We start from the raw sequence: 22,945 nt of genomic DNA on the forward strand, positions 1-22,945 counted from the left end.
TATTTACAGAGCTCCTTGTATTTAGGGAGCCGGGATAGGACAGTCGGTATAGCAACTGGCTACAGGCTGGACGGCCGAGAGGTCAGAGTTCAAGTCCCAGTAGGCTCAAGAATTTTCTCTTCTCCACATCATCCAGACTGCCTCTGGCTTCCACCCAAAGCCCTAACCAATGCGTACTGGGGGTTCTTTCCGCCGGAGGTAAAGCGGCCAGGGGGTGAAGCTGACCACTCACCTCCAGCCAGTGCCGAGGTCAAGAAAATGTAGATCTACACATCCACTCCCCCATATGCCTTCACAGCATTTCTTTTCAAGCATTGTGTAAAAATGGCACATGGCTGATTTGTTACACTGACTGTGTACAACATAGAATGCACATAAAATGCAAACCTCAAAAGAGAACTCAAGTCCAGGCTTCAAAGCCATGTACTGATATTATGCTTCATCTTAACCTACTACCACTACCAATGTGAGTGTGATATTTTTATTAACTCACCAGTTTCTATATCCAGAGGGAGAACCAACAGGCAGTGTTCCATTGGCGGCAGCAGCAGCTGCTGCTTCCTGTTTTTTCTGCAGGAAATCCTAAAACAAAGAAATAGATATAATTAAGCTGTTTCCATTGTCATGAAAATGAAAGAATACACACCAACTGTGTTAGCAAATGTCAAGCGCTAAAGATATTATAATTTATATCTTGTAAGCATAATCTGGGACATGCCTCCTTACTGAGCATTCAAGTTGGCTCTTTTATTAAACTGTGCCTATGAAAATATGGATAAATTATGTTAGTAAATTCAGAATGTCAAGAGACATGTGACAGAACCTGAAAACTTTTAATATGTTTTTGATTTGTTTCATTCTGGTGCATCACACTAATATTATGAAAAAGTTAAACAGTTCCGTCAAGTGTGACTGATTAAGATTTTCTTATTTCAGTTATTCATGCCCTTACATGTTTTGGTCTTCAAGGACCAACTTCAGAGGGACACCTTTACATCAATACAGTTAGAAGCCACCATTACAGTACATGTTCTAAAAGTTAAAATATATACATAAAATATAAACAATATACAATTGAGTATAAAATCTAAAGTCTTTACAACTACAGTGGCTGTTCCAATACTTTAAAATATTTACAGTTAGTTTGTTAAGATTCTATGGGAATTCATAAACCAAGCGGGTTCGTGTCATCCCTCTTATTATTTCTTTTGACGGGGGGATGAATGTGTGCCACCCTGTTGTTCTCGAGAAGCGGGTTCTGCAAATATATTATGGGTATATTGTATTATTTCATCACTCTCATTATGTTTTGTAAAAACTTTTGTTATTTTGTCCTACTTTAATGTTGCCCTGTATGTGTTTGTGGCCCGCTGTGTTGTTATTACAGTAAATTAAATAATTGAAATAAGAAAATTTTAATCAGTCACACTGGACGGAACTATTTAACTCTTTCATCCATTTTAATATGTTATTTCTGCTCATAAAAGTAATGTAAAAAAACTAGCACCGGAATATTCAGTAAAAAGGTAAAGTTGTCTCTGTGCTAAACTAATTAAGCACTGCACCATGAAGACATGGTGGCATGTGTTAGCATAGCTGGTTGAGACACTATGCTACAAGCCAGAAGGTCACAGATTCCATTCCTGATGAGGTCATTGCATTTCTCAGTTGACCTAATCCTTGAAGCTGCACTACAGCCCTGGGGTTGACTCAGCCTCTGACAGAAATGAGTAACAGGAATCTTCCTGGAGGTAAAGGGGAGGCAGTGCATAAGGCTAAAAACCTCACTGCCATCTGTGAGTTGACTGTCAAGAAAATATGGAAGCCTCAATGTCTTCCAACCCTATGGGCCTCCACAGACTGTTACAGGAATAGCTTTATCTCTTTACCTTTTTCACCTTTACCATAAAGACATACGGGGGAAGCAGATTTAGAGATCCATGTATTCTTGACCTTGGCCCTAATTTGAGGTGAGCAGTCAGATTTCATGCCCCGGCCGCTTTACCCCCAAGGAAAGTCAGAATTTTCAGTAACCCATCATTGCCCATTCAAACTAAAAGATTTTTTTTTTTTAATTCACTTAGTGGGGGGAGTCCAATTGGGTCCACACAGCATGGCGGCCACTGACTGACCTATTGTAGCCTTCCCCAGGTGATTATGACGATGGAGAATTTGGTGGAATGAAGATTGGCAGGGGAAACCAAATTACTCAGAGGAAACCCGCCCCAGCGCCACTTTGTCCACCACAAATCCCACTTGACCAAACATGGAATCAAACCCGGGCCGCCGTGGTGGGAAGCCAGCAACTAACCGCTTGAGCTATGGCGCGGCCAACTAAAAGTTCATGTGAGCATCTCCATATCTAACATTTCTAGAAATACTTTTTAATTTGAAAAGAATTATTCTTGGTACACAAAGCAAAACAAAGTCTTTATTTTCTCAAACTGGTGGTAATTTGCTCCGTATCCTGAGCTAACCCCTTAACACATGAACAGATGTGGATGCAACAAGGAGATATGTACAGTATGACACACACACACACACACACACACACACATGCATGTAATGTGTTACAAATAATAATATCTCACTTATGTTGCACCAACAATGGAAAACCTCATCTCAATCTTAAACAGACTACTCAGTGTCCAGTAACAATTTTTGTATGCTGCTTGTATTTCACAAATTTTGCAATTTATCTTCAATAGCTTACAGCATGTTTACACATTTCTTCAATATGGCTATTGTATTCATGTACTGCTGATACCAATTTTGTAGGTGGAATATGATAATATATTTCACTTTATTCATTTCATTAAATGTGTCACGGCACTAACACCTTGAATAGGGTATCATTCTTTAACAGCCTGATCTCCTTCACTTCAAAACTTCTTTTACTGATCTTTCAGTTTCTATACCCTAACATCATTCATACAATATAACAACTAAATCTGGAATGGTTAGATATATGTAATTAATCACATTAACTTTCATAGCTTCTTCAACAGAGCATACTTGAATTACCAAAATCAATTACTATTTAAATATATCACTATGTATTTCTACAACAACAGAAAGAGGACCAAACAAATGCAAATAGTTACTTCTATTACACTGCATACAGAAATGTACTGTTTGCAAAACAGTGCTCAAGAATCAAAGAGGTGAAGCTGTCCCTGTGACTAAACACCAAGTCATGAAGACATACAAGGAAATAATAAATCCAACCGTTTGTAACCTCATCACTACAAAGATACAATTAAACTTTATACACAGCAATAATGACTGAAATATTTTGAGTCATGAATGAGAAATTATCACTATACATTTCTCTGTCTGGCCACAGGGTCCCCTCTGTTTACTTTACTGTTGATAATGGCTGCTAGGCAGAATGTCTTACAGCCATTTAAGTGAAAGTGTATCAAAAGGATGGTATTAAGAACCCAAAATTTGTAATTTACATAAAAAGAAGACAAATTATATTCTCTTGCTTTCAGGCAGCATTCACTCAAACGAGTCAATACAATACCTGTCATTTCCACTTGGTGAAGTCTATAGACAGTGCTGCTAGACTGAACCCATACCAAGAACTAAAAGTATCTGGTAAATAAGACACTAACCTGGAGTCCATGTAGCTGAAGCACAATGCTGTAGTTAAAACTGACTCTAATCCAAATAACTGTCACCAATATACCAACAGTACAACCCACATTCCATACAGGATCCCGCCCNATTTACTGAGAAGACAGCAACTAAAACCGCTGACTGTAATACAAAGAGGTGCATTGTTCCTCTTAGAATATGATCATGTATACAATATAAAAGTTTGAGACAAATATATATTAATACAATTACTGACTTTTTGGACATTATTCATTGTCCTGTTTATTATTTAAAAATAATGTTTCAGAGACTAGAGTCTGCTTTTGTTCTCAGGTAAATCCTACTCAGTTGAGCCCAATTGACAGAGCTAGTCCTTATCTCCGGAGAAAGGGGCTAGCTCTAACGACTGGGCCCAAATGAGCAGGCTTTTACCCGATGCCAGAGACAGAGGTCAGTCTCCAAAACGTTTTGAAATAAAAAAAAAACAGGGTGATGGACAAGTCAATATTTATCATGTACATGTCTAATTCTGCTACCTGATGAAAACTCTCCTCTCATGATATGGTAACGATAAATGTGAAAATGCTACCTGAATATGACTTAACAGCTTTTTCATGCTGAGAAATTACTCATCCCTAACTGTAAAAACAGTGAATAAATATTTGTAACATTCTTTCACATTTGTTTTCCCGGATTTCTGCTAGCTGTCCTTAGCTGTTAATACTAAACACCACAGGCAGCATTACAACATCTCAGGAGGTCAGAATGTAAACAAATGTAACTTCTATTCTGAAATATATATCATCTGAGATCTAAGCTAACTGGCTTTAAAAACAAGTCAAAAGGCCAGACAGCAGATAACAGTCACATCTATTCTGGTATTTGCATAAAAGACCCATTGACTACAAACAAGTCAACAGGTCAGACTGCAGATAAATTGATACATTTATTCTAGTATTTACACGTATGCGCCAAACTTTCTGACATTAAAAATAAGCCAAGAAGTCAGACTGCAGATAACTGACATATGCAAGATTCAGATTTAACTAACAATAGAAACAAGTCAAGAGGTCCGACCACGCAAAAGGTTCACATTTATTCTTGTACTAATGCATATCATATGGGCTTACCATCAACTTCCGTTTAACTTCATTAGAAGCTACGGCACTGTGTTCATTCTTATCTTTCTTCTTGAGGGCCTCCAGCTTCTCTTTCTCACGTCGTTCACGCTGCTCTTCCAATTGCTTCTGCTGTTCCCAGAACTCCTGTCCAGAAACAACTCAACTACAGCACCAGCAAACACATCACTACAATGGTTCTTTTATATATAAGCTGCTGTCAGAGCAGGACATCAGATTAAAACTTACTTGTAACATATAAACAAACAATACAAACATATACATATTTCGAAGAAATGTATTCAGAACATAGTATCATGTTGTTTCGTAGTTTTCTTAGGAGTTCAGCTTCACCACTGGAATTTAAGAACATTTCAGAAACCTGCTTTATACCTGTTACTTGCTTGCTTTGTTTTTACCTTATACAAATACAAAAAGATGCATGTATATTGTTCATTTCATTCCTGAAGTCAAATAGTTCTAAAACATAATACGATACAAAGAGAGAGCAACTGATGCTTGTCTTAACTGAAAACAGAATTCCTTCACCAGCTTCCAACTTCTCAAATTCACTGCTTATAAAATTTAACTTTATTTCTGTGGAATACCTGCAATAAATTTATAATCCTGTTGTATCAAATCACTATCTGAGGATCACTAGATATTGTGTGGAGAAACTATACACTTGAATGCACTGTAAATAAAATTTCATTATTATTTTGTGAAAAGTTTCACATTCCTGAAAAACACAGTAACATAATTTTTTAAAAAACTTGAAGTACAGTGGATGAAAAGCCTGAAAGCATTACACTGTCACTGACTTAACTCAGAAAGAATGTGTGATCTGTACAAAATTTTCACATCCAAAATCCTTTCTATATACCATAGCTTCAACATGAGCCCGTCTAAAATCTGGTGACACAAAGAATCCCTTCAACACAGTTACTTCAAAATTCCGCTTGCTAGTGTTTGTATATAACAATACATTTCTGAAAGCCACAAAGTACAATCTGCTGCAACACACTCTTCAAAGCCACTTGATGCACCACTGGCTCCTCAAAGCAAAAGCCCCTTCACATGCCTTCCATCTGCTGAAAGAGGTTACAATCATATGGTGCAAGATCAGGAGACTACAGAAGTGGAGAAGCAGCCAAGTACCATGCACAGCAAGCTCCTGGTACACAAACAGTGGGTGCCATACCAGGGCACTGTCTTGCAGCACACCAAATTCTGGGATGCTTCCAGTGATGCCTGTGTGGGCAAGCATCTCCTTGTACCTCTTCTTACTGGAACATCCAAATTAACCCTTTGATACACACTGTCCTGAAAACTGGAGAAGACTTCCAAAATCAAATTCTCTTGAGCAATCCTGCAAAAACTTCTTGAATCGTTCAAGAAAAACTAGGCTGTGTCACCTGTGATTATCTTTAACAGGAAATATGGATTATCTGAAGCACTGATAAGCACATCCCTGATCACCAAGTACTCATCGCATTGTTTCTCGGTATGTGTCAGTGAAGCACAATATCTTCGGATTCTTACTGAGAATGGCGTGTCAATTACCAGCTGAAATTACAGATTCCTATTCAATCATCTCTATCATTCCATATGGTGATGATAAGAAGACAAAATGTACTGTTTCTGTCTTGCAATGTTCTTCTCTCCACTGCTGCAAGCCATCTGCAGGTCAGCTTCCAGCAATATATGACAGTCCATAAACCTGTAATTCACTTGAACACCTTCAACCAAGAAAATGTTTACCATATACCACCTGAAGCAACAGCAACATTTCCATCACCAATGTTTTCAATGAATGGCAAAATATTACATAAGTTCAGTGCTTGAAGAGATCTATCTCCACACTCTGGAACCTCCCACAAACTGCACTTACTCCTGTGACATATCATGATCACGAATTCAATGGCAAGCCAACAATTCTGACCTGTATACATGATGCATATGCTGAGACATGCACAAGCGGACTTAAGCCTACCTGCTACGATGTTGGTCTATTTGTGTCTGTCCTAGAACACTCTGAAGCTACTACACATCATTTAACCATGTATGGGGTGGCTGGACAGGTGAAAGCGAGTAATATGAGTTATTTAATGGGGAAACCTGAAAGTGGGAGACTGAATGCAATTCAGGATGATTGTGCTATATATATATCAAAATACTACCTAACATTCATAAGGATATATAGGGTATCTAATTTAAGAGCACACTATTCTCCATATGCTGCTAGGACAAGCTTCCTGCACAGCACACAAAGTGCCATGCTTGCTGTAGCAGCATATAGAAACTAGCATACTGTTAAATAAGATACTCTATAGCAGGATGAGCAACAAAGATGAAATAACATGCATTCGTGTGTTCTGGGTGGGATTTCAACCTATAACCAAGCAAGCCACACTGTTCATAATATTGTATTGCCGCATCCTGCTGCACTGTGCATTCCAATTTCAGTTTCTGTGCGACTTTGTCATTATATTAAAATTGACACTTCAAAGGATCTTTGTCTACACACAGCATAAAGGAAAGTAACCAGCACACCAAAAAACATAAACCAGACCCACAACATGAGTGCACCACAAAAGTAACTATAGCATGATAACGTAAAAAATAACCTATTTTATACACATTTTATATTAATTGTAAAATGCAACAGCATAACAAAAGAGCAACAGTTTCCATCTACAGTCTAATACACCTGATGATGGCCAGTTAGGCCAAAACATGTAGTGTTAAACAAATGAGAAGAAGAGACAAAAAACCTTTGAAGTGTGAATTTTAATATGGGCATATGGACGAGGGTGTCGGTCACGGTAGCCAAGTGGTCTAAGGCATGCATTGTCTTCGCTCGCTCAGAAGCCGGGATCGTGGGTTCGAATTCCACTCAGGGCATGGATGTTTGTGTGCATCTGTGTCTGTGTACAGGTAGAGGCCTTGCGATGAGCTGATCACCCGCCCAAGGAGTCCTACCGTATGTCTAAGATCTAGTAAACCGAAGTGAAACGGAGGGTTTCATGGAGGTAGGCCTAGGCCCAAATGAGGGCTGTAGCGCCAATGAAAAAAAAAATGGACGCAGGTGCACAGAGACGAGGTGAGAGTGCTAAAATTTGAAGCCAAACTCCAATGTATCGGACACTTACAAGTGCTCCATGTTAGGATATTATTTTACATGGGAGTAAAGCAGAAAGACAGAAAGAATACTGCTTTAACTACCAGGATCATGTTCTGCGTTATGATGTTCATGGAAACTGGATCAGGAAGGCAGGAGGATAAAGCAGGTTACAAATATGGCATTATCATCCGGGGAATGAGGGAGACACTGCAGAATCTCCTCAGTCAGGACTGAAATAAGGCAGCTGTTAGAAACTTATAACATACCAAGTTCTGTGTGAAATTCTGAGACCAGTCAGTCCAATGCAAATCTTATATGAAAAGCCCTGAACACCACTAATGGAGTTGCATATGAAAAAGCAAACTGAATGTAAGCATTCAGGATTTCACATTTATGCTTTTGTGACTATCATTTTCTTGTCCAAAATTATGCAAATGCCAAGAATATGAAAAATGTTAACACAGAATATACAGAGTAATACATCCAACAGTTACTGGCATCACACTGAAACATTCTCGGAGCCAGGTGGCAGTGGGCATGTATGAAATCACCATTGAGCTAAGAACCTTTACAGAGTAAGCTAAAAATGACAGAAGAATAATACGTGCCATGTCATTTCATGATAAAGTTAATTCACACCACTACTAAATGGACTCTATTTGATGAGTGACTAATTGGTAGAGCACTGTCATAAATTCCCTCGATCTCAATGTGATTTTTTTTGGGACAGACCAGAATCAGAAAGTTTACATAAATAACACATACACAGTGAAGGCTTAACACTTCAAAATCTGAGAAGTTATTCTACAAATTCAACATGTGTCACAAGATCTGCTACATCACTCTGAAATGTGCCTGCATATTACAGGACACTACCTACCAGAGCTACTGTAACATAAAGAAGAAAATTTATTTTGCTGAAAACAGCTTTTGAATGTATATGTAACCAGCATTATCCTACCAAAACCCAGTGTTTACCTTATTATTTCCAGCATGCCAGCCACCAATTAAGGCAATAATGTTCAAATATATGCTGAAGACTACTGGATATACTGCTCTGTTCTCATGTAACTGGAAATTCTATTTAATATTTTTATTTTAAAAAAATTAACTCCCTCTAATGAGACAAATGGTATTTATTAATGTAAATTTTCAACATCCTTGGAAAGAGGACTCAATCTTGGAATCAAACATAACACACTAATTGTCTGGCACTTATATCATATGTTGTGCTACTGCACTATAAGTTAGCCTTTAATATGCATGAATGGCAGCAACTGCAGCCCTATGTGTAATAACGGTTCAATTGGCTTAGTGGGGGGGTGGAGTCCAACTGGGTGCACTTGGCAAGGTGCCCACTGATTGACCTATTGTAGCCTGCCCCAGGTGATTATGATGATGGAGAATTTGGTGGAATGAAGATTGGCAGGGGAAACCGAAGTACTCAGAGAAAACCCGCCCCAGAGCCACTTTGTCCACCACAAATCCCACTTCACCAGACCCGGGATCGAACCCGGACCGCTGTGGTGGGAAGCCAGTGACTAACCACTTGAGCTATGGCGCAGCCAACTAATGGTTCAATACTAAAACCATCAGTTCGCATCTTTTATCACCTGGGGGTAGAGAATTTTAAAATCCCTGATACATGGCTGCTGGTCTAGAAAACCGAAATTCGTTGCGCTGACCACACGATACCCTCTGTCCTCTAAAGTTGGCACTAACTTCGCCGACAAGTGTTGCTCGCTCGGCCGGTATAGTTCGCTTGTGGACTAAAGCCACGGAGTTTGTTTCTTTTGATACAAGGCTGGTGGTAGATTTTTAACTCAGGCAATGGTACTAATAAATGATGTAATGCTATCCCTGTAACAGACCTTGGAGGCCCATAGTGTTGTGAGATGTCAAGGCTCCAACACTTTCTGGACAACGGGCTCACAGATGGCAGTGAGGTTGTCAGCCTTATGCACCAGCCATCCTTTACCCCTGGGAAGATTGCTGGTGCTCATTTTTTAAAGGCTGAGTTGACCCCAGGGCCACAGTGCATCTTAAAGTGTAAGGTCATTTGAAAAATCCAACGACCTCATTGGGAATTGAACCCGTGACCTTCCGGCTTGTAGCATAGTGCCTCAACCAACTATGCTACCATGTACTGAAAAAGTAAATCTGATGCCTTGCCAGCTGAACTACATGCATGCACCATTGCAATCGTGTAATCCTGTGTCAACAGAGTATAAATTCTATGTACATTTTAATTATCAATTAAGGGTACTCCTACTTTATTTCCTACTGGACTATAAAAACAGTCTCAAACATTCAACACACCCCATACAGGTGAACAAGCATGTTATTTGTCTGTCATTCAACAGCCAGGAAACAGTGGATCAGTTTATGTACAAATCTGTCAAGCATTACATGTAAGAAGGTCTTCTATTATAGTAAATATATCCGGGCATTTGCCAGATTGTAATTTAAGACTTCAGCTTACCATAGCCTGCTGTCGATGAAATCGCATAGCTGCTTTCTCTGCCTTCTTGGAGTAAGTGGGTGTAAAGAGGAAAAGAAGACAAAGAATGGATTAATGAAAAAAAAAATCAATGACTAACTTCAATGACTAACTACCTATGGCAGTTTTAGTCCTCCTCAGCATTTAAGAATTTAAATTGCATATAATGAAAGAACTATAAAATCAAGGAGTAAACATAAATACAATTGCAATACTTGGCTCTAATAACAACTGCAGTACAGGAACACAAACATCATTAAATTTGCAATCACCTTAAAGTCCTTAAACATAGTAGAGGGTGATAATTATCTTTACATATCTGACAATTTATTCTCAAATATCAAACCAGCCAACAAAAATTAAAGCTTTAGTACAAAAGAACAATATTCGAGTTTTAATAATATTTAAACGTTTGAATATGAAAATCACTGATCAAGTTGAATATGTGAAATTGGTAATTTATAATAATTCACACACTGAACAACATTTTGCCATCAACTGTTCATACACATGAGACAGTGGAAGGGTGCAGACAGACCTCCTTACATGCCACCCCTCCAAAAAAGTCACCAGTCAAGAAATACAGGGGCCACTTTCTCAGCCCACTTATATCATTCCATATCCAGTTTAAGCTTCATTAATGTTTCAACATCTAACACTTATCTTGCAGGAAACATTCTTATAATTTCCAAAATTGCTGGCTGAGTACACTAGTGTTCCCAGTTAGTGTAACCTGTTGATCTTCATGAACTATTTTCTTCCATCTCCCTAATAACAGAAGTGAGCTTCAACTTCTGTTACTATACAACCAGAGTCTGCAATTTATTTGCATCACATGTAAACCGAATAAGATACGAGGTGTCCTTGGCAGTGGAGATTCACACTGTGTAGTCCTCTGGGTTGACACCATTCAGTCTGGTAGGAAGGCACTCACCTACCAGACTAAATGATGTTATAACCCACAAGATTACAATAATAACCTGGGTTTGACCTAAACTTAGTTCAGAAATATTTGAACTACAGCCACTGGTTAGCTTTCATGACTCCTAAGAACACAGGCAGCTGAACTGAAAAACTATACACTGCAACTATAAATTTTGTTGTTTATATTCTGAAAGTTCAGTTTGTGTACTTTGATGTTCTTAAATACATTTTCAGAAAGGTAAAGATTATTTATAATTACATGTACTTAAAAATTTTGTCTTGGGTGTTATCCATCAACTAGTTGAGAATGTTTCAAACAAAATACTGTTACATAAAACCAAGGTCATACACTGGTGTTTCCAACAGAATGTAAAGTAATAATCTGTGTACTTTTCTTTCAAGGCTATACAAAAACTGAAACACAAGCTGAGTTCCACTGTTGCCTGCTGAATGTGAGATTCTAACTACTGTACTGGAACAACTGTTGTGACAAGGAACAGAGCAGTCAATTAAATAAACCCCGGGTCACTTCCAGAACTGAGATGACAGAAAAAGCAACAAAGAAATGTGAGAAAGACTACATGCACCTAAACTGTATCAGAAAATACTCAAAGTTAATTTTGTTTCAATCTTCCCACATTATATTCAGCTATCCTGAATAAATTTAAATGTTCTTTTGTTTTACACATCTAATCCAACATTGTGGGACATCCAAACAAAGTGCTATTTAAAATACAAGTACTATGTTGTTATAAAAAAAATTCTTTTGTTCATGAATGTGGTTATAAATTTCTGCCTTAGAACCATATAAATGTGATTACACAGCCTTTCAATTTCATAGGGATTCAATGGCTAAAGAAATTTTGTCTAGATGAGGAACCTGAAGATTCATACTGTTCACTGATAACATCCTACTTATTTAACTTTGCTTTAATATATTCTCTCATTCATGCCTTAGTCCTGTCTCTGAAAAAACAACAATGTAGAAACAACTGCAATTAAATTGGTACCCTAATCACTACCAGGGTAAAAGTTTAGGCTACAGTCTCTCTAATTAGGACTAGGATATAGTCAATTACAATAAACTTGCAGCAGCAGCAGCAGCAACTGCAAGTCTAATATGAAATCAGTTAGTACACAAATTCTCATTGGAACACATTTGATTCTGAGGATGACTTCTCACTAGGGCTACATAAGATAAGGAGACACCAAACAATGACAGATTTAATTCTTATTCATTTTTACAATACCATATATAGTGAATGAATGTCTGTTGTCTTTTTCATACTAATGTGTACAAAAATGTTACAGTCAGACTGGACATTGCTTGGTTATGATGACTCAGTAAACATGAATCTGTGGAAACAGATACTTGCACAACAGCAAAAGAGATGGCTGGAAATTGTACTTTTTATGTAGTCTGTGCCAAGATTAAATAATGAGAGACTAGAGCCAGTGAGTAGGAGGTCCTTGCGTGGAGGCAGGTTTGAATATCTCCCTGCAAGTCATAGGGGGGCAATGAAAAGGGAATCCACTGACTGGGGGTATAATTGGGCCACCATGTTCCTGGGGGATGTAAATATGGGTACCTGGCCCTCCACGTTGGGACAGTCTTGAATTCGAGAGTTAAATACTGTCAAGAGTATCGCGGTACTTGGACACGAGAATGACCGCTCTGGTGAGGCCCAGCAGCATTTGCAAACAGACCCATCCTCTCATCAGACAGGGTGTCCCGCATCAACAAACCCACAACTGTCTGATAGTAATAAAAATCTGGTCTTGGGCCCCAGATGGGTGCTTGATACCGAGATAGACTAGCTGACTGGCCATGCATCGTAACATAATTTTGGCTTCAGTGGAGTGGGTTGGTTGGTGAATCAGTCAGTTAGTGAGGAGTTGGTTGCTGAGTCAGGGAATGAATGAGTTAAATAACTAATGGCGTTCAGTTGTTGTGAGGTGTTGCAGTGACAGGCTGGTAGCTGAGGCTGGGGACAGCTTGGGAACCGAGAGGAAGGGGAATGTCTGCCGTTGAAAGTCACTACCAAGCAACGGCTAGTGAAGACTGTAACAGACTGAGAAGACCTACTGTGTCCTATAGTGGTTTGTGAAGTGCTGTAACAAGTTGTTTAAGATTCCAATAAATCCAGAACTCAATCCAAAACCTATCTATAGTCACTCTATCTCATAAAAATATTTTTATTATATTTTTGTAAGAACTTAAGTATAGATACTGTTCTATGTGAAATTAGCAGAACAAAACGTCATAGTTTTAAACTACTGCCATGTTTGTAACCGTTGATTTATACAAAATATTTCATACATAAGCTGTGGGTATGTCTACGATCTATCTCTGTACTAAATTTAACAAGCCCATCTCGAACAGTTCATTAGTTTTTGCCATCTAATTGAAGCTAAATATAGATTTCATGCTGCTGCCATTCTGTTTCACATTCTACAAAATATTTCCTTAACAAACGCTACATATCTTTCTACGAATTATTATTATACATTATTTCTGCACCTCAAATTAAGTGGTGGTAGTATGGCTCACACTTCACAAGTTTGTATATCTGACATGTTGTTACTGCAAGGTGCAGAAATTCAGAAGTATGATAATGGGGTGACTTTTTATGGCATAACGTCCATAGCAAACTTTAAAAAAAAATCGGTCTCCTGGCTCAAAACTTGCACAGACAGACAGATACCTAAACAGCATGGTAATCTTCTAAGACTATTCTCTTTCTCCACATGGAATTAAAGTTTGCTAAATATGAAATTTCATGTTTACTGCCTACTTCTTAGCATGTTCCACATCTCTACAATACGTGTAAGAAAGCTGCATATTAGAAGGGAAAATATAGGCATATATTCAATGTTATCTTTATGGGAGGTTCCACAGCCTGGACTCAAACCCATGCATGCCGAATAAAGAACTACCCTTCTGAACAGAATGGCTGCAACTGCCTGTCAAGAACACATTAACCAGAAAGTTACTTCATTCAGCACCATTCTGCTACAAGATTTGTGAATAAAAGCTATCGTAAGGGTTGAGTGGGCAAAGGAATTGGGCAATATTTGAACAGCTATGGTCATATGTTACAAAAAATATCTGATAATTTTCACTGCCACTTGTTTTAGCAGTCACTGACTGCTGATATGTGTAAATCCAATCATCCAATACAGAACCCATTATTATTCATCACGCAGACCCTGAATATGTCACAATACTTTCAATTATTATTAATATATAATATTTATTTTACAATTTACGAAAATTAATCGGACCCCCTAAATGGTGGCAGGGATGAAGATACTGGGGGAAAGGCCAGGCTGGGAAGGCTCCTCCATAAAAGTTGAAGGCTGTAAGACCGAAGACTGGGAACTGCCTTCTGTTAAGTTATAAACTCCACTGAACCCTTTTACAAAGCTCGAACCATTCAGCACTCTGGGTCAAAAGCATTCAGCTTGTCGAACAAACCCGGTGTCAGATTTATACTTGTGGGGCAATCAAAATGTGAAGGTCCCTATCAGTAACAACAAATTTCGGTTATGGCAATTGTTTGTTGTTGTTCTTATAATAACTAAAAATACAAACTATTCAGTTATTCAGCATAGAGGGGCTGGGTTTCCCCTTGCACCGCGACTAATAGTCTATTGTACGTCCCACTTTAATTTCTACTGTTTCCATACCCTACCAATACTGGTGCCCGCTATCTCCCATTTCTGCCAGCGAGGTCGGCCCTTTACTGGCAGTGGTACTCGATAACTCTCCCCATTCTGCCAGCGAGGTCGGCCCTCTACTGGCATTGGTACCCGATAACTTTCCCCATCTACCGGAGGCACTGGAAACTACTTGGGTGGGGAACATTTTGCCTCTTTGTGCCTAGAGACATGAGGATCTTTTACGTGCCGTAAATCTACGACACGGGACCCACGGCTTAAAGTCCCTCCCGGAGGACTTGTTCCCTCAATTTTTCCGCCCTTAAAAATTCCACGACCTCCGCCGGGTTTGAACCCGCGTACCTTGAGTCATGAGGTGGGAACGTTACCCCTAGACTACGGAGGCCGCTAAAATACAAACTAACTTTTCGTGATTCTACAGAAGCAAATGTCTCAGTAAAAACCTGCGGATTCTACGTGATTTATATGGTGGCCCTGAATAAGCTCTTCGCATAGCATGAATGATCATGGTGGGCAGAGGACCTAATCCACCAATGAAGCATTATTTTCAGTTCTCCCATATCTTCGCCCTAATTTGTGACGTCTTCTCAGTCTTACTAATGCAACTTTCGTAGTGTCTCGACGGCTGCATAGCTCCTGCCACATTGTCACATTTTCATTCACTATTTTAATATTTTATACAGCATGTTTCGGCCTTATAAGGTTTATACGGTCGATTCGGGAATTCCCGCGGCCCTGGCCATGCCAACCTTGCATTCATTACTTTCATACCTGTTGATCAGATTTATAATTTCTCGTCAAGAGCAACGGATTTGCGTTCCCTCTTGCCACTAGTAGCACTTCCATCACTGTTCCCATGTATGCCCATTATGATTACCTTTTTTTTTTAAGAAACAGCCTACAATTACCCTTTTCTACAGCCGCTGCATGACCTGCAACTGCAGACTGTCCGGCTGGGTGAAGTGCCTACGTCAACGATACGCGGCGTGGAGCGCACCTGTGTTTTGAGTTGTTCGCGCATCGCGGTGCCGATTTATAAAAAAATAAAACCAAGCAAACTGAAACTGCGGATAAGTGTGATACCTCTTTACATAAAAACTGAACCATTTAAAGAGCACAACTGCATTTATGAAACAATTTCCAATTGAAAAAATTCCAATTAAGCTGATAATTTGTACAATTATGTACCGATATCCTCTAACTGGCCGCCGCTTTGGTCTAGTGGTCAGTTCCTGGCTACAGATCCAGAGGTCCGGTTTCGACTCCCGGCGCTACCACATTTTCTGACAAGTAGTGCGTCTGGAACGGGGTCCTTTCAGCCTCGTGAGGATAAGTGAGGAGCTACTTCAAATAAATAGCGGCTCTGCCCTATAAAACCGAAATTAACGACCGTGGGAATTCGTTGCGCTGATCACACGACACCCTCTATCCGCTAAAGTTGGCACTAACTTCGCCGACAGGCAGCGGTCGCTCGGTCGGTATAGTTCGCTTGCGGACTAAAACACGGAGTTTGTTTCTTTTGTATCCTCTAACTGGGTCTATCATCAATCAATAAAGTTTAAGCACCTATAACGATAGTAGCTGTACTTGTCAGCAATAAAAGTCACGATTGGTTTCACCACATTTCTGTCACACTATACTTGCATCTGGACTCTAATCAACATAATCACAGCCAAGGTCGATCATTTTTTTTTTCATCAGCAACGTATATAGTCAATTATAAAATTGCAACCATGTGCTCAAAGACAGTTCAGCAGAACAGTAATAACTCAATACAAACATTGCATCGTTCTAAAAATATGGGGTTTGGTACAGGTATCATTTCATTCATAACAACGTACATATGTAGCATCTCATTTATGGCATGGTGTTTTCGCCTCCACTACCCCCTCCAAGCGCCTTTATTGAGATTATGTGCTCCAGCATTATATACTGAAAAGTCAAAACGACTCACAGTGCAATGTTTCAGACCTTTCCAGTTACAAAGATTTGCATTGGACACAAGGGTAAACAAAGCTGCACTTATACCTTGAGATGTTGTTGCAACTGTTGTTCATGTTGTTCCGCAAGCTGCGCTTGCTGTGCTTGAAAGTGCTGCAGCAGAATCTGTTGCTGCAGCTGTTGTTGCTTCTTCAGCTGAAACAATACAAAGCAAGCTGATTTCAGCTTCTCACAGTCATGGCTATGAAGGGCCACAACAAAGACCATGCAATCCGGAGAAAGTCAACCGACGTTTCAGAGGAACACATCGCCTCCATCTTCAGGGTCGAAAAGTCAAGCAAGAAACCAACACGAAGAAAGCAGGGCTCCACCTGCTTCTTACTCGTTTCTTCCTTTGATTATTTTTCAACCCTGAAGATGGAGGCGCCGAAACGGCAGCTGATTTTCATGGGACTATCCGGCATTATGTCCCAAAAGACTGAACTCTTCAATACCAAATATAGACCATAATAATAAAAATAAATCTATCCCTCTAACAAGTCCTGGAGTCCCATAAGGTTCTGTGACGTCGAGGCTCCCACATTTTCTAGACAATCGGCTCACAGATGGCGGTAAGGTTGTCAGCCTTACGCGCCGGCCGCCCTTTAACCCCAGAAAGATTCCTGGCACTCATTACTGTTAGGCGCTGAGTCGGCCCCAGGGCCATAGTGCGGCTGGAAGGATTACGTCAATTGAAAAATCCAATAACATCGGGAATCGACCCCATGACCTTGGCAAAATAAAACACAACGCAGGTACCGGTATATTAAAACATACATACAACGGAACATGAAATGACCTAAGCTTTTCCACACTTTAGACAGGTTTCCATTTAATACAGGTACTTTCAGAACTGGCGTCTCCTGTACGAGTATTTATGAGATTAAGGTCCAAATCAGTGGCCAGCATAAAAGCTGATGAACAGAAGGAAGAAAGTGTGAGGGAGATGATCCAAATCATGAGTCAACAAGTCACGCCTCTTACGCACTATACACACAGCTACAGTGTAACGGAGCAGAAGGCGTTTTCAGTTTTCTTTCCTCGTTTTTTTGCAGTAGTACAATAAGGTATCCTGCACATACTTCTACTACTGACCAGGGTTAATTGCATCCCATTTTATTGTAGGAATTGTCCATCTTCGATGAATTACAGAAAGCACAGCATACGAACTACAAATATTCAAGTGGACAATTTTTCCATTACATACCTACTCTTCTCCCTTTTCATGTTCCACTCTTAACATTCAATTTCTACTCTGCATTCCTGATTTTAGTTGTTTTTTTTTTTCAATAAGAAGCAGTTTCAGGTTAAATGACTTTCTGTTCCAAGAAATATTTTACTGGGCATTTAAGTGATATTCTATTTCTTCTTCTCCTTCTTCTTCTTCTTCTTCTTCTTTTAGTTTCACTGCACAAAGTTGCTACCTAAACCAATTATTACTTTTCTACGTGAAAATTAAGCTCCTCTTGGTTTTACAACAATATTATACATTGCAGAATCTTCAAACTATGCTTACAGAAAAGTGACTGCAAAGCACTTGCTACTTCTTGCAGTGTAATGACCACGATTCCATCAATTATGAGAAGGATACTGCAAGGAAACCCAAACGCACATCTCAGCGCACAATGCTTCAAAGACAAATTCACTATCTTCTACGTGAAGCAAAGAAATTTTACCCACATCTGTTTTGAATACTTAATATTTTTTTAGTGCTAGTGGGGTGGGATTAAGTCCCTTGTACTGCGGCCACTTCTGGCCTATTGTACCAGCCCCAGATGATAGGTGAGGGTGATTTTAGAGCAAATGGTGGAATGAAGATTGGCAGGGGAAACCGAAGTACTCGGAGAAAACCTGCCCCAGCGCCACTTTGTCCACCACAAATCCCACTTGACGAGACCCGGGATCGAATCCGGGCCGCCGTGGTGGGAAGCCAGCGACTAACCGCTTGAGCTATGGCGCGGCCCTGAATACTTAATAAGTCTTCCTACATTAACTGTTCTGTCATATTAAAATTACAGGTCAAGAACACATTTCCATTACAATTAAGCCTTATTTAACAGGAGATCATACAAGAAATACGTTAATTCAAGACAGAACGAAAACGAAGTGTTACTTATCTAACACAGTTGGGTCTTGGTTAGTTGTGTTCGAATATACTGACTAGGGTCTTAACAGAAAGAAAGCGTTATAAATTGGCCCTTCTGCAACATCTTTCCTACGTTGTGGCTAGTGTCAGAATATCACTTGAAGTCGTGACTGTTTGGTTATGACTCAACGGGGTCATGATATAAAGAATACGTTTCTATTTTTACAGAACCATTGAATCTTCACTGGTCTGATATACCGTTCAAAACTGTTTCGGCGAAATTACAGCAAACTGCCTTGTTTTTATAAAGGGAAACACTTTATTTTCTTTAATCAGACCAATTTCGATAATAATGGCCTTAGCGAGAGTGCGGCTGTAAACAGTACCTAAGTTGCTCAAGAGGCACAAAAGTATTTGCTTACACAAGGGTTGTATTCACAATGCTGAGAAACTGTGGCTCCCTGACAGCTACTCATTACCACCAAACACAGCGTGAAATACTATTTACTTCGACTTCATGCTTTCTTGATGTGTTTCACAGCTAAACATTCTAGCTCTGTCCATCCGCGTCAGCGACCCATAGTGCATCCAGGATTCAGAATACACTGTTGCCTGTATGGGAATAGGGGAGACCAATGGCCAGTTTCACTAAAAATAACAAGAGCACAAATTACATTCTTAGGATACCGAAACTTAAGACAAATGAACTGCACAATTACTGCTAAGTGAACAGTTTAAAGGATTTTTTTTTCCAATGTCTCTTCCAACCCATGCAGGGTCCTGGCCTCTTATTCGGTTCCGTAATCATTTTTCACAGACGGTAGAACTCTTTTGTCGAGCGAAAAGCGAGTCGCAAGGCCGCTACCTAAACATAGGACAACACAAACACAGAATAAACGCATACACACACCAAACATCCATGCCCTGAGTGGGATCCGAACCCACGATCCAAGCGTCAGAGCGAGTGAAGAGGGTTCATGCCTTAGACCGCGCGGCTACTGTGACCGGCTTTTAAAGAATTATACAAGGTAAATAAATATACAGAAAAGTTCACGAGTTGGTAGTTGTTGTGGATCATTCCCATAATTCTTAAGAGCACCACTTCGGAATGCGCCCCCTATCTTGAGAACCAGAGGTATAAAACAAAACACACGCACCTATGGGTCGTGTGACTTCTCTTCAACACGCTTCCTACTTAGAGAAATAAACCTCAAAATGTATTCATATTAATATGGTACTTAACAAGACTGCCAGTGAATCAGCCGCGCTGTATACTGAGTTTCACTAAAATCTATCGATTTCCGAAAGTAAAGCCTAAATACTTTCGCCGCCAGACTTTCGTTATCCTCCACGACTCTCCTTTTATGAAAACAAACATACACCCACAACACGATCAAGTATTATTATCATTAATATTTGGTAAACAGACCTCTCTTTTTTTCAAATCAGAATTTTCCCCGAAATTGTAGGGTCCGGTTCCAAACAGCACAGGCCGAGAATGACGTCAGCACTGTCTGCCTCCAAACACAATTGGCCGACGGTCACGTGCTGGCCAAACTCGCTACTAGTTCTAGTGCTTATTTGCCAGATCCATTCCAATGTTACATTGTTCCTCGCTGCATTTGCACCTTTCGACGATTTAAGACGGAATGAAGATCTGACAACTGTGCTTGATTCTCCGATCCAAGTGGTACGTCACTCGCAGACAGGGCCAAGGTTCAGTACACGGCTGTCACAATGCGGTCGTGTTGTAGCTGTTCCTTTCTTACCATTCATAAACGCCACTCCTTTGCGCCAATATGGATTGATGTAGATACTTCCACAGTTCAATATCATTAACTCCCATAATAAAAGACACATATATCACTATACGTACGAGTACATCTACCAACCTATGTATCTATGGCTCTACAGCCCTTGTGGACCTTGGCCAATTTTCAGTTTCTTCATCTATATACAGCCACTAGGACTCCTTGGACAGGGGATCAGCCAGTAGCAAGGCCGCTACCTACACAAAGGACAGTACAACACCGATATCCACGCTTTGAGTGGAATTAGAACCCGCGATCCCAGTGTTCGAGTGGGGAAAGACTGTTCATGCCTTAGACTGCGGGGCCAGTGTCGTCGGCATCTACCAGCCTTTCTTTCCTTTTTTCCCAACAAATTCATTCATCTGCATACACTTTAGGGCCAAATCTGATGGGAATATACGGAGTTTTGCGTCTTTCGGCTATGGATTGTTTCAGAAGAATACCATGTATTATCACTAGCAAACCAAAACATAAGGTAAAAATTAAATCCTTTCCGAGTGAGTTAATTGGAATTTCGCTAAGTATATGTAATAACTATAGGATTAATATTTCTATCTGAACAATACCACCTAACACATTAAGTACATGAAACTCAAACCTTTTTCCACAGACAGATGTTTCGAATTCTGGCGAATATCAATATTTTCGGAATTGTCCTCAGCCTTTCAAAGTTTTTCACTTTAAAAATTATACGACCACGTTCTTCCGTAGGCAATTCACACGTATATATGCCATAAATGATTTCATTCGAGGTTATGAAAGCCCAGGTGGGTTCCTTCGCCTCCCGGATTGATGCCAACCGGGAAGAGACGAAGTCCATGTTGGATGCCTGTCTAGAAAAGACGGAGGCAAATTCAGGAGAGCAGAAGTCCGCAGCAGTGCGTGAGGCGATCCATATGGAAACTTTTGGGGCACTGAAAAAGAGACATGGGGATCGGCATCTAGCAGTAGGGCGCCGCCGGAAGCCGGAGAAACGGACGCAGGACAATGGTGGGTTCAGGAAGAAATTGGCAGCCGCCCACAGAGGGACGACCCGCCGTGCAGGAGTGACGTGGCCTAAGGGACGCGGTCATAAAGGACTGACGGTCGGCCAGAGGCAACGGAAAACGCAGTACAGGGACAATGTTGTGCAAGTAATCCGTCTATAAGTCACGCATACCTCAGATACGTGACAATATCTACAGACACAGATCATTTAACAACATAACTAATCTGGCAGAGTGGAAGAACCTACAAGCCAATGGTGCATACGTAATAAAACTGACAATAACACTACAGACTACATCAACATCCTTACGAACTGCACAAATACCACGCATAATACTCCACGCCGCGAATGCAATGCTGCTCAAATAAATCCAGAACGAGAGATACTCAAGTAAGGAAAAGATTTGGATGTTAAATTTATTTTAATCAGGTAATATTGCATTCATACGCAATACGTAATTTTGACATACGGTGCAATAATTTTAGCAAGATAGACGACACCTGACGATGGCCGTATACGGCCGAAACATTGAGTGAGGAAAAAGGGTGGATGGATAATAAGTACTATTTAAGACGGAAATATGCGAGTATAACTGCGAAAGGTATACTGATGCAACAGGGATGCTTAAATACAAAATTCATTTCTATTTACATTACACAAAATCACGTTTATCCCTGAAAAATCTGGTAGAGAGGACCAGTCTGAAAACAAAGACATTAAAGAAAATAAGTTCAATCAATATGATCATACTAGACACAATCATAAACTGAACAGATCTGGAGTTCTACATCCGTCACACTAATGATGATAATGCTTGTAACCAGATGGTATCAAATTGTTCGACTGCACGTTTCGTCCTAATGAACCAAGATGGAATGGGCGGTCAGTGCACAAACTTCGCGCCCCTCCGCTATCCTACAGCAGATTAATTGACACTGTCTAGCGCCTATAAAAACTATAATTTTGCCTGTGGTTCTGTATGTGTGTGAAACTTGGTCTCTGACATTAAGGGAGAAACATAGACTGAGGGTGTTTGAGGGTGTTGAGGAGAATATTTGGACCGAAGAGAGATGAAGTGACAGGAGGTTGGAGAAACCTGCATAATGAGGTGCTTCATAACTTGTACTCTT

The 22,945-nt window shown here is 39.9% G+C and overlaps 1 protein-coding gene across 12 annotated transcripts in view; it reads right to left on the bottom strand.

Moving 5' to 3' along the window:
- LOC111864014 (histone deacetylase 4) overlaps positions 1-22,945 on the bottom strand; it is a 283,673-nt gene that overhangs the window by 41,518 nt on the left and 219,210 nt on the right. For 7 of the 12 annotated variants that reach the window (XM_033751288.1, XM_033751286.1, XM_033751284.1 and 4 more), the window contains 4 exons: positions 16,979-17,086; positions 10,328-10,372; positions 4,734-4,868; positions 494-582 (listed from right to left, as the gene is read on the bottom strand). In XM_033751288.1, coding sequence (XP_033607179.1) covers positions 494-582; positions 4,734-4,868; positions 10,328-10,372; positions 16,979-17,086 — 377 coding nt within the window. The remainder of the gene's footprint in view (positions 1-493; positions 583-4,733; positions 4,869-10,327; positions 10,373-16,978; positions 17,087-22,945) is intronic. The other 5 variants (XM_023850928.2, XM_023850926.2, XM_033751285.1 and 2 more) reach the window with 5 other exon arrangements.

This window comes from Cryptotermes secundus, unplaced genomic scaffold (genome assembly GCF_002891405.2).
Source record: "Cryptotermes secundus unplaced genomic scaffold, Csec_1.0 scaffold303, whole genome shotgun sequence".
Lineage (NCBI taxonomy): Eukaryota > Metazoa > Arthropoda > Insecta > Blattodea > Kalotermitidae > Cryptotermes > Cryptotermes secundus.